This window comes from Etheostoma cragini, chromosome 6, assembly GCF_013103735.1.
Source record: "Etheostoma cragini isolate CJK2018 chromosome 6, CSU_Ecrag_1.0, whole genome shotgun sequence".
Classification (NCBI taxonomy): domain Eukaryota; kingdom Metazoa; phylum Chordata; class Actinopteri; order Perciformes; family Percidae; genus Etheostoma; species Etheostoma cragini.
The window spans coordinates 25,649,257-25,665,653 of record NC_048412.1 but is presented as its reverse complement, the minus strand read 5'-3'; the positions used below and the strand labels follow the sequence as shown (position 1 = coordinate 25,665,653).

The window sequence follows — 16,397 nt, the reverse complement described above, 5'->3', positions numbered from 1 at the left end:
TTCTGTCGGCGTGGTGGGGTCAGGATGTGGGGTTCTCGCTCACGGCAGCAGAAGAGACCAAGTGAAAGGCCTCATGGGAGGCAGGGATAACATCAACAATGATCTATAGGTCACTGTGCTCTCACTCTCTGTCTGCTGGGCGTGCGATGAAAGAGAGAGAAGGTCTACTGAGAGAGAGAGAGACTGGTCTGTTTGAACCTAGACCACCATGTCCACAGAGCCTGTATGCACTGCTTTTCAGCAAAGTGTAGAAAAGCAAAGTGTGTTGTGATCGTTGAGAGGGTTGCTGAGCTCAGCAGAGGCCACAGTCCGGCTGTCTGCTGCCCTCGTGTGCTCCCCTCGCTACGCGGACAGACTTCCCTCTGTCAACAGCTGACAGACGGACAAACCTCCACTGATTGGAGGGGGGAAGTGTGAATATGAAGGATGCATGTGAGTGGTAATCACATGTGGATTACTTTAAATTACACTTTTTTCACAACCTGGGTGTCTGTAGTTCTCACCATCATTTAACCTTTTTATTATCACAAAGGTTGTACACCAGTCCCCAGTTTTTAAAATTACCATCAAACTATCTTTTGTAAACGTTCATTGTTTTTTATTTAGCTTTTTTTGGGGTGTGAAATTAATCACATTTTGAAACTAAAGTAACTATCTTAAAGGCTCCTTAATTTAGACTTTAGACTTATTCAAAAACTTCACTGTGTACCAGTACCACTGTGTACTATGACACTTTTCCCATTCCATCTTCTTTTTGTGAATTTGGAATAGTTTCTGTGGTTTGTGCCGTTTTGTTTTGTCTGTTCAGCAGAGGTTGGCCTCTGCTGAAGCATGATGTAAATCTGTCGATTTCTTTTATACCAAGAAAGCCCCAACTGAAACCTATGGAAGATTTAAAATGCCTAAATAGAAACAAATAAAGTGAAATAGAAAACACACGGTTATATGTTAATTGTATAATACATATGCATTTACTGTGCCATGACTTAAGTTTTGGCATTGGTAATGCATCTCCTTTTTTGAAAGGATAAACTGACCAGAAGCTGCTTAACCCTCATGTTGTCCTCGGGTCAAATTTGACATAATAATTTTGAAAAAGATTTCATGGTTGACGGTAGGTAAATAAAGACTTGAAGTATTGGCAGGTTCAAGCTGCCCTCTACTTGACAACACTGCAGTGCAGGATTCCTCTCCACTTAGTTTTTTCTGTTGGGAAATTTAATGCCACAAAGAAAAACAATCATTAGAAAGTTACTTTTATTAACTTATTTAATTATGACACAGTAAATGCAAACTTGAAAAGAAACATGTCATAATATGTGTTGTTTTTCACTTTATTTCTTTGTTTTTGTTTTGTTTTTATTTAGGTATTTTAAATCTTCCATAAACGCTAGGTTGCTTTTTTGTCTTTGCAGCAGAGAGTGGTAAAAGAGAGCCTAAAGAATAAAACCGTTACATGTCTGTGAGATTTTAGTAGGTTAGAATTATTATTATGGTTAGTGATAGAATGTTGTTTATATTAAAATGTAAAAGAAAAGGCCATTTTACGTCACCTTTCACTTTCTATACATAGTTTTTACACCCTGTTTGTGAGAGCTGTAAGTGGGCCTGACCAGGGTTAGTGTGTTTAGTTTAGTGTGTGTGACTGAGCTGTGTGGACAGTATGAAGTATGGCAGCGGCAGAGGGGAGTTGGCCAACTGTCCCACCGAGTCCAGCGCACGCTGTTTGCGTTGGCACCCCATCCAAGAGCCCTCCAATCCAAACACTGGAGGGCTGTTCACAGGCCATTACCGCTGTGATTGACAGGGCGGCCCACCACTCAGAGGGCTGCACATGAAGGACACCGTGTCTTAGTGCCAGGAGTTTGTCGCTGGGGGTGATGATTTGGCAGATGATTGATGTAAATGTAAAAGCATTTCATTAGCTTTTGGTGACTAAAGAGAGTGGATTGGAACTTTCTTCTATGTTGAATATTTTTCTTTTTCATAATTCATACTTCTTTTTTTATGGCAGCATTATCAAGGCACAGCTTGATCATAATCGACACTCACTGTACTGTGGTACCACTGGAGCTGAATTTATGGAGCTCAATAGGACTTTGCTTTCTTGCGTTTATACAACTCTGGCTATGTAATCACTGCTCCTGACAGGGTTGAGGTGGACGTAAACAGACTCTGTTAAAGTCTAACTCAGTCACGTAACATGACTGATGATGACTTATAGGCCTTGATTATGTTTCATGATATAATTCAGCATTTGACCTAAAGTCTGCCAGACCTCATCTCGCACTATGGTGAATCCTGGTGGTAAATACCGGGACAACAACACCAGTGGTGGACAAAGTACTCAGATCCTTTACTTAGGTAACAGTACAAATATTGTGAAAATACTTTGTTACAAGAATGCCGTGCTTGAGCTATGTTACTGGTTATATGGCATTCGTTGTTCAATTAGCCGCGAGTGTTTTCCCAAGATGGCCCCTGCCACTATACCAAACTAAACTAAACTATCTTTTTATTAAACTTTCTTTACACTTACACAGTTCTCAATTCTTGGGTTTACATGTAGGGACCCTCAATATGCTGCCATGGAAGTGTGGGGCTATTTTGAGGTTGCTAGTGGTATCTTGGCCAGGTCATGTTTGTAAATGAGAAGTGGTTCTCAAACAGTTTACCTGGATAAATAAAGGTTAAATAAAAAATAAAAATAGAAATAGTGATTTCTTTTTACTTTTGCATGCCCCAATTGGCGTTATAAGCTAATTAGCCGTTTGCGCTAAAACTGGTCACATTCAGTTAGCATGAAAACATATCCCAGGAAACGGTCGACTCTGTCAACTCGACTCTGTTCATTTTACGCCGGACTTGTCCTTTAACCTGTACAGTACCTAGTAACTAAAGCTGTCAGTCTTGTAGTGCAGTAAAAAGTACAATATTTCTCTCTGAAATGTAGTGGAGTAGAAGTAGAAAGTGGCATGAAAAGAACAGACTCAAGTAAAGTACATGTAACTCAAATGTGTACTTAAAGGTTAACTACTGTTTTTTTTCAGCCCAATTTTCCTTTGTTTGTGTCTGATGTGACTGATGGGAACAATAATCTTTGAAATTGAACCAGGATTAAGCGAGTTCGCTGCAGTCGACAGCAGCAAAACAAGCTACAATCGATGTTAAGTTGATAGTAGAGGTTGACCAATATGGGCTTTTCTCTGGACGATGGCCCATAAATGCTGCCAATTTATTTTGGCCATTATTTGAAAGATATGTGCTTGTTTTTAAACCTCTACTTGACAGATACAATTTAACACTAATAATGACTTAAGACACACAACATTTCTCAACAAAAACATTATTGAATACTTCACCAATTTGCACTTGGAACAAAAATGTATGTAAAAACATTTATTGTATAAATAATGTATTAAAAAAGTGTGAATAATTACAATTACAAAACAATTAATAAGAAACTTATATCAATTAAACTTTTCATGAAAAAAAAGTTTCATTTTGTCGCCTGTCTATGGCTTCATAAAGCCTTTGTATGGTGCTAAAACAGTCTTATAAGTATTTGCAGCTTGTAAAACACAATTCATAAATGAATGCAGCTGCTTTCTGCACAACTCTTGTTTTCCAGAGAGAACAGAGATATTTTAACTGGGTACCAGTCATTTTTTAGCATAACTTAACAATGTCGCTCAAGCTCTTTTTGTCTTTCCCAGATAGTCCATTAAACCAACATAAGAAAATGTTAATAGTCCCTCAACGAAGGCTTGATAAAATGTGCATAGAATTATTTTAAAGACACCAGAAGCTTCCACAGTGGGTATGTTCTTTGGATTGCTCGCTTAATAATGCTATCAGTGTTCATGTCATTTGCGGGTCAAACACTGTGCCTAAGTACTTGTATATATTTGGACTAATTGAACATTTTCATTGTGTATTAAACTCGGTTTTGGTTTGTCACTGTGCTTCCTAAAGTCTATAATTTTTTGTTTTTTTTGTTTTAGACACATTTAAATCAAGGACGCTGTTTTCACACCATCTGAAAATTTTCGTAAGGGCACTGTTATGATCAGATTGGTTGCTCTGGAGAAGGGACAACTGGGCTGAGTCATCTGAAAACTTCACTAAGTGTTCTCCCAAGATGCCCTGCAGTTGTCAGTGTATAGTATAAAAAGCAGGGGGGAGAGCTCAGAGCCCTCGGGGAGCCTGTGTTGGAAACGACGACAGAGGACATATTTTCCATTTACACAGACCTGCTGCCTTCCTGTAGATTTAACCGCGGTTAGCATTAACCTTAGCTGTATAGATAAGAGAAATCAATTGCTATTGCCGCTAAGTCTGGTGGGTTTAACGCTAGCGAACTTAAAGTTCTTTCTGGTTAAACAGAAAGGTCTCAAAGAGGTTTTAAATTTCTATTTCTGAAGGGACCCTTTCCATAATGTTGTCACTTAGAATCCTAATCTTAGCCTGTCAGTGGCAAAACAAGCACTTTTGTGAAGGTAAATACAAGCTGGACAATCATCCTATTAACTTACATTGTAGCGTGTTTGGCCATTGCCGACTACAGTGATCTTGCTTAATTCTGGACCAATGTCAAAGATTGTTGTTCCCATCAGTCACTTAGACACAAAAACACTGGATGGTTGAACATTTTTTACAGTAGATACCTTTTAAGTACTATACTTGATTAAATGTACTTAGTTACATTCCACCACTAGACATGGTAATATACAATGCTTATGCTACAGCCACTTACCATAGGAAATTATCATCCATATTACCCTAAATTGCCCATGCTGGTATTTTTGGTTTATTAGTCCAGGTTTTGAGTTATCAACCTTCATAAAAACCAATAGAGGTGAATGGAAAAACAACATTTAAAAAGGTCAAAAAATCTTTCGAAAAACAATGTCCGTGTTGCTCTGGATACTGATGCTTTTCAATAAGTCATTTTTCAATGTGGTGGGCCCTGCTGAATCACCACCCACATTGCTGATTTGTTCAGTGGTTCACATAGGTGTGGTGGTGTACCAGTTGACAGCCCTGCTTTGAGCAACATAGCATGCATAAAATAACACACATGTGCATGTACACCTACTGTACATCCATGAAAAATAGCAGCAGAAAAGGTGAGGAAGTGTTAAGGAAATAGACGCAGCTCTACAGGTTGTAGTAGGTTGACTTACATAACTAACCCTTAAAACAGACTTTTCATTGCGGACAACATTAACTCAAAGCTTCTGTTTCAAGTGAAAATAACGTCAGCCGGACACACACATTACTTGCTTCTGATTAGGTTACTGGATATTAGATATTGGACATTGGTTTGGATAAAACAAAAAGAATGACCTCTCCTTGAAAGTAAAGTGAATCAAAAGAGCAAGACAGATACAATTCCAGGATGTTTGTTTAACCAAAAATTGTTTTGTCACTCGGCTGTTTTCTGATCTGCCAGCGCTATTGTTAAAATCTGATTGTTCAGGCACAATTGGTTAGGAAATTAAATGAGAAGAGAATGCTCTAATGTCAAAGTGGCACGCTTTGACCTTCTCCTGAAAAGGTTTTCTGTTGCTTAAACAAGGTTACCGCTACTTCCACTTTTGTTCCAGACAGACAATAATATTGTGTGTCATAATTCACACAACCACTTGAGGTCCTTATAATGTAAACATAAATATAGTGTTTTAGGGATTTGAATTATCGACTAATGCTGTTTTTTAATATGAGAAGAGTCTCATATAAGAAGTCATAACTGTCTATAACCTGATTAGCGTGCACTCATGCTTGTTATTCCTGAGAAAGAGTTATTTGAGGCTCGCTGGAGGCCAGATGGAAGTGCCGTCCTCAGCGATTCTCTGTTCTTACTGGGAACGCGGACTCTGTGGCATTGGTTCTCACCATTAACGGGGCTTCCCTTCTGAATAGGCCCTGCCAAACTATGCAGTGTCCCGCCGAGTCCACAGATGAGGACATGGGCTTGCAGTGAAGCCTAGCGGTTCCTACTTCCTATCAATGACATGAAGCATCAATCTTAGCTGCCCTTAGTCCTGGACCCTGCCAAGCCCAATTGCAGTGAGAAGAAAGAAAGCAAAAGACTCAGGCTGATGGAATTAAACAAAGGGTGGATTATCCCCACAATGTGTCTCTAAGCAGGACAGTTCATATCTGAATCCCCCATGGTTCACAGCGGAAGAAAAATCCAAATTTTTGTGACTTACTGCTGCAGATGCAGTCAGTCTTTTGTTTTTTCTGCTCTCCTCTCACAGCCATGCCTTGTCTGCAGGTCCTGTCGCTTCTATTTCCCCTCAATCTAAAAAACACCATTTGACTTTGGATGTGACACTTCCAAAAGCATTCCTTGTGACATTTATTCACTCACACCCGCTGCAACCCAGCAATAACCCTGTTAAATAAGCGAGGTGTGGAGTATATCTCTAGAGCAGTAGTTTGCTCTTGGACTTCCTCTGGGTTTTCCCCAAACACTCAACTAAGTCCACCTCAGTTTCACTGATTGGAAATGTGTCCGGACAGACATGGTGCTCCTCTGCTCCTCACACTGCACATCTTCAGTTCTCAGCTGTGTGTTTTTTCAGGTGCAGCGGATGATCGGCACATTGGGTTTGTCAACTGCCTGGCTCTATACAGTTCACAACTTTATTAAACAAGGAGTTTTAGATGGGGCTTTTGAAGGATTTTCTCAAAAAGCAAGGCGTAATCCCACACTGGGCAAAACTGTATGTGTGTGTGTGTGCGTGTGTGTGCATGTGTGTGCGTGTGTGTGTGTGTGTGTGTGTTTGTGTGTGTGCTAGCCTGACTCCAGCCAAAGCTGACAAAATCAGCTAATTTGTGTTTTTGTGCTTATTGAACAAACAAGATGTAACATGTTTTTGTTACTTTTGCACAGAGCCAGGCTGGCTGTTTTGTAATGTTTTCAGTCTTTATGCTAAGCTAAGCTAACCGGCTAGGGGCTGTAGCTTCATAGTTACAGTACTTGCATGATCTCCTTCAGAAAGTGACTAGGCAAACTTCCCAAAGCTCCTCTACAGCAAAAGGCACTTGGGATGACAAAATTCTCGTCATCAAACATTTATTAATGCTTACCATGTGTAATAATAGAAGTTTAATAGCTTGATAATTGACCCCTTAATCACAAATCCCATCACGCATCAAGGCTCCATCATAAAATGTAAGCCTAATTTAATAACTGGGGCTGCTTTTATTGTAACATATACATTACTATACATAGTGTACGTGTAGATGGAGCTTTGTGGTTCTGCATTCAAAGGTTACTATTCTCTCTTGTACGGCTGCAGAGGCCAAAGTGGACGCAAGGTGCCAAAAAGCACAGACTAGACGGGGTGGTCCGGAAACAGCCCGAGATCCAGTGAAACTTAACAAGCATGTTCCCTTTGGATGTTAAAATGAAGTGTAACACAGATATTAATGTAGCAAGTATCACAACACAGCAGAGGAATGTAAACTGGAGCACTGGGACATCAGGCTGGACGCTAACCAGCTGCAGCCGAATACCCCCTCCATCATAACAGCCCCCTCCCCCTCCTCCTCGTCCAATGGCCAGCTTCACTTAAGCTTCAGCTTTTCATAATGGCTGGCCAGGAGCGGACCAAAATGACTCCTTCTGGGGATGAAAGTATCTGGTTACTCATGTGGGGAGGTTGATTTGTGAGATAAATCACTTGTGGTGATAAAGCATGTGTGTGAGGGTTCAAGGCCTGTATATATTGTATATGAACAATTACATGGCTGCTGTTAGATCTGCAACACATTAATGAGTAGGTGAATGAAGTGATGACCTCATGATTTTTCTCCAGAGGTGGCCATCCTTTGGGCTGCCCACCAGGTTCACCACAGTTCAGAGTACTACAACCTCACCACCGCCCTCAGACAGTCCGTCACGCAGCAGTTCACATCATGGGTAAGACATTATTTATTCTCTTAAATTATATGGCTGTTGACATATTAATGGGACTAATTCGTAAATTACTCCTACTACCAAGTGTTGTGTCAGTGTAGCAGAAGACTGATACATCTTATTCCTCGTTGCCGGGTTCAGATTACACAACATTAGCTTGATAGTAGCCCAACCCAACACACGGAGGGAGTCAGAAACGAAAATGGACGAACAATTCAATTCAGTTTTTCAATTTAATTCAAGACCCAGCAATTTCCCTAAGAACATGCATCATAGTTGACAATTTAACTAGTATGACAAATTCCACAACATGTCGTCTGACATTGTCCAATAGGTTCAGACGAAAATGTTTGTTTACATTCTTGTTCCCAGAAGTCGTTCCCTTGCAACTTTTTCCCATTGACATCTAGATATGATTGGTCAGAGACAAACGTGTAGTCTATCATGTCTCTTGGCTGAGTCACGCCAAGAATTTATCACTGTCATCATCTTATCTAACACAGTGGCCTTAACAGACAAAAATACTGTGTAGTCTGAACCCATAGGCATTAAAGCTGTTAAGCACTATTTAGAGCAAAACCACTGCACTGGGTTACATGAAGCTGATTAACACAGACAAGGTAGGAAAGTATTAAGAGATGGACTAATACATTGTTTGTTTGGGTCTTTCCATGGGAATTGGTGACCAAAACAAAAATATGAAATGTTGCCAGCCTAATCCTTTAAATGTACCCTAGTGGCAATGTAGAGCAATGTTTTGATGAGCAGTTTTGAAGTCCCCATGTTGTTCCTATCAAGTGCTCTGATCCTTTCAAAGTCACATTTCTTACTTAAGATTGTGTAAGAAAATCTATCTCCTAAACTTTCCTGATGAAGGTAGGACAGAACATGTGTTCTATCAACCTGCTCACACTGTACTAGTGATGGTTTTAAGTAGAGCCCGACCAAAGGATTTTTAAGGTTGGTACCGATATAAATATTTGATTATTTAAAAATCCGATATGCCAATATATAGGCCGATATATTTTTTTGAATAAATCCAGAAACACATTACAAAATATCACAACATTAGTTATGTGTAGTTATTTAAAAGTTCTCACTAAAACAATATGATAATAATTTGTTTTATTGTCACAACAGAAAATATATTAAAGGTCTGATAGATAAAATCGCTGTGGAGCGCCCTCTGGTGGACAAATGTTGCAACGCCAACACTCATAACATGGTTGACCGTCCGTTTTTATTTTTTAAATATTCCTTTATCTTTTTTTTTTAAATCAGCCATTAGTAATGCTGATACCAATATATTGGGAAATACCAAATATCAGCCCGCCGATATTTCGGTTGGGCTTTAGTTTTAAGTTTGTCCATCAAAGTTAAGACTTCTAGATCTGGAAATGACCAACCTGCTGCACATACAATTGCTTGGTCTGTTCACATTTGATTCAATATGTTAATAAAAGAGGACTCTGTCAGATGTGTGCTGCATTTACTTCTCTCCTCCTCAGATTTTCTACTTGCCCATGGCTCTGGTTGCACCCCCCTCGATCTTTGCCGTTCACATACAGTTAAACCTCCTCTACCAGTTCTGGATCCACACTGAGGTAAATATATGACCACATGTGATAGATTCTGTAATCAGTTTGTTGTTGTGGAACACACAGAAACAATGACCGGATTCTTAAAAGGGGAGACAAGGATCAATGTTGGAGGTTGTGTGGACGATGAGGGTTCATGTGTTAAAACATTTGATTTGGGGACCCATGCAGTGTCCCCTAATAAACAACTACCGTCATTCATCACCAGGCACATTGCATTGTGTCTTTGAGTGAAACGCTGAGTTTTTACTTGCATATGGAATGTCAGGAAAAGTTTATGATAATGACTACAAAACAAGAAGTTACAGCTTCTAAAGTGTGTGGGTTTTCTTGATTTTCTCAATTTAGTTCATCATTTTAAATTTGAGTACATATTTAGACAAATTAAGACATAACATAACGAGTAACTTGTGGCCATTTGCTTGCGTTTGCCATTTTTTATGCATCTCTTTAAACACTTGCACACATACGTGTCATTTGTAGCTATTTAAATGTGCAAATATATTGTATAATCAGTCAACATGTAGCACATGTAGCTGTGTATAAATCTACTCTTCCAGTTTCTGTTTCTGTGCAAAGTTAAATGGTAGTCTGACTGAAGAAAGTCTGTAAAGTTATCTTTCTCTCTGTGCCAATACTAATCTGTCTGCTAAGTCAAGCCTTTGTGGACTCAGTGTTGCAGTGGAACCTGTATTCAATAAAAAATAATGAGATTGTATGAAATATTCCAAACAGAAGCATGCCCACTCGCTCTGCCTTTAAAAAGACTGAGAGTATCACTTTTACAATCCCCACAATCTTTAGAGGGAATGAATGGATTTGGAACGCCTTCCATATTTTAGTGCACTATTAGTGATCGTAATAGTCACAATTTTCTGAAGGGATGTAATTTATGCCTCCTTTATGGGCTTTTTTTTGATGTCATGTAATTTATTGGCACGCTATTTTCTGCGCCGTTCCAGCCTCAGAGCCGGAGTGAAGTGGTGGAGACCCTTTTCATTCAAGATAAAACTCTCACGCTCGGCTGCCAGACGCAGCCATTACATGGAAATAATGAATCACTGAGAAATTCTGTCCACCCGCGCACATTTCTCCAGACTGAGAGGTCTGCCGTATCAAACATCCAAATATCTTAGAGTTGAAGCCCAAAGACAAACACTGTGCGACCTCTGCAATCTTTAATGACTTATTGTTGGATCGGTTTGATAGCTAAAAAAGAAAATAATTTAATAGTTGATAGTTTTATGCACAAAATGTACTCATAATTGATGTTTATATCAGACTAGATGTGCATGTTTTCTCTATGTGTGTTTGGTTTAACATTATCAGAACTGGTAAAATCTCTTCTCTTGGCCCTTTTCTCATCCTACCAGTCCATGCATACTGTTCTTCATTATACAATTTAACTTGTCTGAGCCCTAAAGTCAGGAAATCAAACATATGATTATTTAGAAATGTATGAAGGAAATTTTAACAGCTCACTTTTGACACCTATGAACTAAAGTAATATAATTAAATCCATGAAACAATTCAATTCAAGTTTGCAATTTTTTATTCAAGGTCCATCAGTTTTCCTAAAAACATGCATTTGGTGCAACAGAACACAAGGAAAAGCCTCCTTTTAACAGGCAGAAAACTCTTGTTGGGCTGCAATCAGATGTAACTGGTTGGGTTGAGAGTGTTGTACCTAATTTCAATAAATACAGGAATATGACTCATAATAATGTTAGTAGTGAGTAAAGACATATTGAATAGTGGCAATTATAGTAACAGTGAAGATAATAGAACTAGACTAATAATAATAATAGTAATAATATTAGTGGTAGCTGTAGGTGGCGAGCCAGGTGCAACCACAGTCCAGTACAAGTGTCCCAGTAAAATAAGTGTCCCAGAATGCATCCTTTCAATGGTAATTTATGGTAATCTTTGCTTTCTTTTGTCTCAGAAGGTCGGTCGGTCTACCTTTTGATACAAAACAAGATATGATCTGAAAGGATCGTTGATCACAGGCAGCGGCGGAGGGGCAACCGGGAGAGTCAGGCCTTTTCTAGGTGGGCTGGGAATGTTTTGAGTCCACGAGTGTCGGTCTGAATATAGTTATACAATGCAGGTTAGATCAGTGAGAGGACCCTCCCTAAATGGCATAGGTCGGCGTAAGACGTAAAGCCATTGAACACCTCTTTTTTTTCTTTGTCACGTTTGGAGGTCTGTCTGTAACGTTAACAGGCAATGTGTGAGTCTAATGATGGAAAGCCAAAAAAGAAAAGGGAAAGGGAAAGGTGGAGCTGAGATGGTAGGACTAACTGGAATAACAGGGATTGTGTTGCTGTGCTGTGTGTTGTTCATTCATTCACCATCCAAACATTCATCTCATCCCACAGGACTTACTATGTGGGACTATTGATCAATAGACATTAAATCATTTACTAATTTTGGATTGTAACTATTGATTTTCAAGCAAAAATCCCAAACATCTTGGAAACTAGAATTTGTGCCACGTCAGTCGGTCGCTCCAGCACTTTGTTCCAGCTGGAAACATCTCAACAACTATTGGATAGATGGATGATGGTTTAGTGCAGGCATTCAGGGTGCCTGGCCAAGGTCCACTGACTTCTTGTATGGTATGACCGTCAAGTCAGAAAGTTTCCCTTCACCAACATTTTTTCCAAGAAAATAAAAAGTGTAATTTAACATTTACCTCCCAGGGGATCCCTTTTCATTTTGGACACATGGCCTTTCATCTTGTACCACCACCAGGCCAGAATGTCAAGTCTGCGCATATTATATATCATAATCTGTAAATCAGGTTGTGATAAGATTTACTGAATAGTTTTCTACATGTATAGTATTAACGGATTGCATTTTATTATTCTATTTCAGTTGATCAGAGACCTTGGACCTTTGGAGTGGGTCTTTAACACCCCAAAACATCACAGAGTTCATCACGGTAAAACAAGCTTTATTCCTTAAAGAACACTGACAATCTAATGTTCTTATTTTATTAAGTTTTATGGATACTTGTTTATGCCATGCGTGAAACTTTACATCAAAGTGTATAGCAAGAAAAACGTCAAACATGTGATAAATGGTCGTGTCTGAATATATTTAAGTTTAAATATTGTCGGGTTACGTTATTTATGTCCAGATTAGTCGGCGATAGTGCAATGAAAAGGGTATCCAGGGTCAAAGATGTTTTTTTCTTTCTGTTTTTTTTCTGAGTTTAAATGATTTCTATGGTCATCTCACAAAACAATATCCCAACAGGGAGGAATATTTACTGCATTGACAAGAATTATGGAGGAATTCTCATCATATGGGACCGATTATTTGGTAAGCTGAAAGTTCCAGTGCCTCCTTTTAGTCACTGCTAGCTATAGCTGAAGATATGTGCTTATATTAGTGTATACAATGTTTTTTTAAACATTAGATCAGTGAGTTAGTGCTGGTCAGATCAATATCAATCAACTGATCAGATCAATAGTATCGCTGCTGCTGCTATTGATTTAACTCTTTACTGTATGAATATCAGTATTTTGTAAAACATAAACACCACATAACGCCAAAGTTATGCATTAAATTGACTGTATGTAACTTTTATATGTTTCTGAAACTGTAATTTTTCACCTGATGATCATAAATGACCTGTAACAGGAAACTGAACAAAACACTTAACCCTTAGTTGCTCCAGAGGCGTGGAACCTCTGACATATACAGCAATTGGATAAAAAGCGTAATGTAATGTAATGTAACTATATGACCTCCCGGTAATGCTAACTCAATAATTTAAAGTGGGTAAAGAAAAGACCTTTACGACCGCAGGTGTGGTAAAAGCACTACCACGTTTGTCCAAAGGGGGTGGGGGGGGGGGCTAGAATCAACACAAACTGAAAGTTACATACAGTTACAGTACAGTAGCCACTTTAAGTTGTGCAGTGTGAAAATGTATATATATAGTTATTTTTTTAAATGACCTTACTATTAACTGTTGCATAGAGTGTTCATTTGGACATTGATGACGCAAAGAGGTATTAGCAGCCTGTGAAATCAAGGGGCTCCTTAATTTTACTGGTACAAGCCTCACTCCAAAGTTATTTAACAATCTGCTGTGTACAATCAAAGTATTAAAAGATTAGGTAGTTAGTTAACAGTTTGCTGTTTTTATTTGTACTGGTGTCTGTGATGCCTGCCTTCTTATTACTTGATATTGAATGGAAACCCAAAGTTGTGGTACAGTATTGCCCATTATAACAACAGAATGAAGGGAAACAGTGACTCTATAAACTGTAGGTTTGCCTTTAGCCTTTTTACTCAACTCAGCAATTTGGCACCAAGCATCAGCGAGAGGTAACTGATTAAATTTTGAGGTTTACACTACCCAGAAATACCCTGGGCTGTTTTCTCTCGCTCTCTTGGTCTCTCGCTCTCTATCTCCCTCTCTCTGTGGCTGCAGACAGTTTTAAGAGTTTGATCCCAGAAGCTGGGATCCCAACTTTATTAATCCTCTTTTGTAGCAGGTTTTATGTTTTACTCCTCAGAATATTCTTTTGGAGTTTTTACGTCACCAAACGTTGGGCAAATGTACTGTATATGCTTTAATTAGCCACAACGAGATATTTAGATATTTCCCCTCAGGAGTTGGTGGTGACCAAAACAGAACTAAAAGTAGAGTGAATATTTGACTTATAATTGGCAGGTGGACACAAACAAGACTTCAGTTGAAGGATAATGTTCCAGAGTGTCGGCTGAATGTGTAAATATGTTGTGTTTACAGCTTGTAATGCTGGACTTAAGTGTCCAGGTTTAAGGTACAGTATTTACTGACATAATTTGGTTTTGGAAATAAAAACTTTACATCTCCTCCTCAGGTACCTTTGCTCCAGAGACAGACAAAGTGGTGTACGGCCTGGTGTTCCCTATCAAAAACTTTGAAATCCTCTATGTTCAGGTTGGTCCCATCTTCCATCGATGGTGTGGCAACCGCCATAAGTCTCACCTCCATCCATCGGAATATGAACACCTTCTTAGTAGATGAGGCGTGAGCTCATGTTTCCCTTTTGCTGGCTGAGTAGCCATTTGGTAACCATAACATTATTACTCTACTCTAAACAAACTGCCCCGATGAGGTGAAGGAGGCCAACAAAGTGAAATGCCAGGAGGCAGATGTTACGATTATTTTTGCTGACCCCGCTGTTGGCACAGAGCACAGCGTGTAAAACGTCCTACCCAATAAAAGAGGAAATGTTTTTATACTCAGGATAAGTTATTGCAGCTTCATTAACATTGCCCAGTTAAATGTACTGTACCGTATGCTTGTGTATTGTTGTTTAACTTGTGTTTCCCTTTCTTTTTTCTCTTTAAGTTACACTACTATTTGTATTTGTGGGAAAAGTCCAACACTTTTGATGATATCAGCCACAAATTGTCAACTTTCTTCAATGGTCCGAGTTGGAAACCTGGTAAACCTCGGCTAGGTGACCATGACGACAACCCCAAGGTTAGTAAAGAGAAAATCTGTTGTTTTATAATAATTTTATAGGAATTATATTTTAAGAACAAGGGCCTCAGGCTTCCTTACCCAACATTTTGACACACGGAAAACACAGGCCTAAACGACTCAGAGCATTCCTTATTGAAGGATTCACATATTCTACAAGTTTTACAAGGAACTGCCACATCAAATAAAATCGGCAAAGCCTTTGTAGAGGGAACACAATAAGTTAATTTTCACCGTCGTTTTTAAACGCAGTCTGCGGGATTAAAACCGCATACTGTGTGTGTGTATGCGTACATGCGTGAGTGCGCGTGTGTGTGCGCGCTCAGAAACAAATACAGGCTCCAGTTGAAGGCCCCGGCGGTTAGCTTTGAAATAGCGCTGATGGTGTCACATATTTAGTTCCCTCGTGCTTCACACTTAAAAAAAAAAGAAAAAAAGAACTCTTTGGAATTAAATTGGCCCCTTAAACCCAGCGGGGCGATTCTAAACACGGACAGAGCTGGAATTGAACCGAAATATCTTAAAAGGCTTGGTGTAGACGGCTGCTCGTTGATATCTGCCGGTGAGGGAAAGAAAGGAAAGCGTGGGGAGTGAGAGAGGACAGAAGGTTGAAAGTGTTTCAGCTCTTTGAGAATAAGCAGAGCAGCGTGCTGGAATACCTACAGGACTGGGGATGGGATGCGGGGGCAACCCACATGTGGTGGTTTGGTTCCTCGGGATCCTGGGAAACCCCCTAAATGAGAGACAGGCATCTGTTTTTTTTAACTTCATTCCCAAAAAGGATGCCATTTCCAACACAAGGCCCTCAGGCCTAATTACTTACCGTTTAGAAGCAGACAAAAACAGGTCCAATGACTCAGGGTTTTCTTAGGAAAGGACTCATATATTACTGTGTGTTTCGGGGGAAACGCTACACCTAATAAATACTGGAAGGAACACAACAAACTAACTTGCAGACCGAAGCAACAAAAGGCCAATTTGTTACAAAGCAAATACACACGTAAGAAGTAGAGAGTATTTGAGAAGAGAGAATGTTCACCAGAGAAGTTTAAGCATGACTTTTATGAGTTCAATTATGGCATTTTTATTATTTCTAAAGGGCCAAAACATTCTCACTGACTCACTTTTGTTTTCTGTTTTTTTTTTTTTCATTTCCGTTACTTCCTTTCTCTTAACTTCTGCCCTAACATTGTTGTTCTGTCATATAATCTTTCATACTATGAAAGTCCATTCTTTGATACTGTTTATCACATTTTGTTCAGCAATGGCAATTAAGCGTTCATTTTGTAATTTCCTCTCTGTATGGACGTTTTTATTGTCACATGGGATTAAAGTTGTGTTTCCAAGCACAATCGATTTACAGGTTCAGCTC

At 39.2% G+C, this 16,397-nt stretch overlaps 1 protein-coding gene across 1 annotated transcript in view; it reads left to right on the top strand.

Annotated features, from left to right (window-relative positions):
• Window positions 1-16,397, top strand: part of agmo (alkylglycerol monooxygenase) — a 49,885-nt gene that overhangs the window by 12,189 nt on the left and 21,299 nt on the right. Inside the window, exons 4-9 of the mRNA XM_034873566.1 lie at window positions 7,833-7,936; window positions 9,442-9,537; window positions 12,412-12,478; window positions 12,796-12,861; window positions 14,397-14,476; window positions 14,891-15,025. Of these exons, the coding sequence (XP_034729457.1) occupies window positions 7,833-7,936; window positions 9,442-9,537; window positions 12,412-12,478; window positions 12,796-12,861; window positions 14,397-14,476; window positions 14,891-15,025 (548 nt within the window). The remainder of the gene's footprint in view (window positions 1-7,832; window positions 7,937-9,441; window positions 9,538-12,411; window positions 12,479-12,795; window positions 12,862-14,396; window positions 14,477-14,890; window positions 15,026-16,397) is intronic.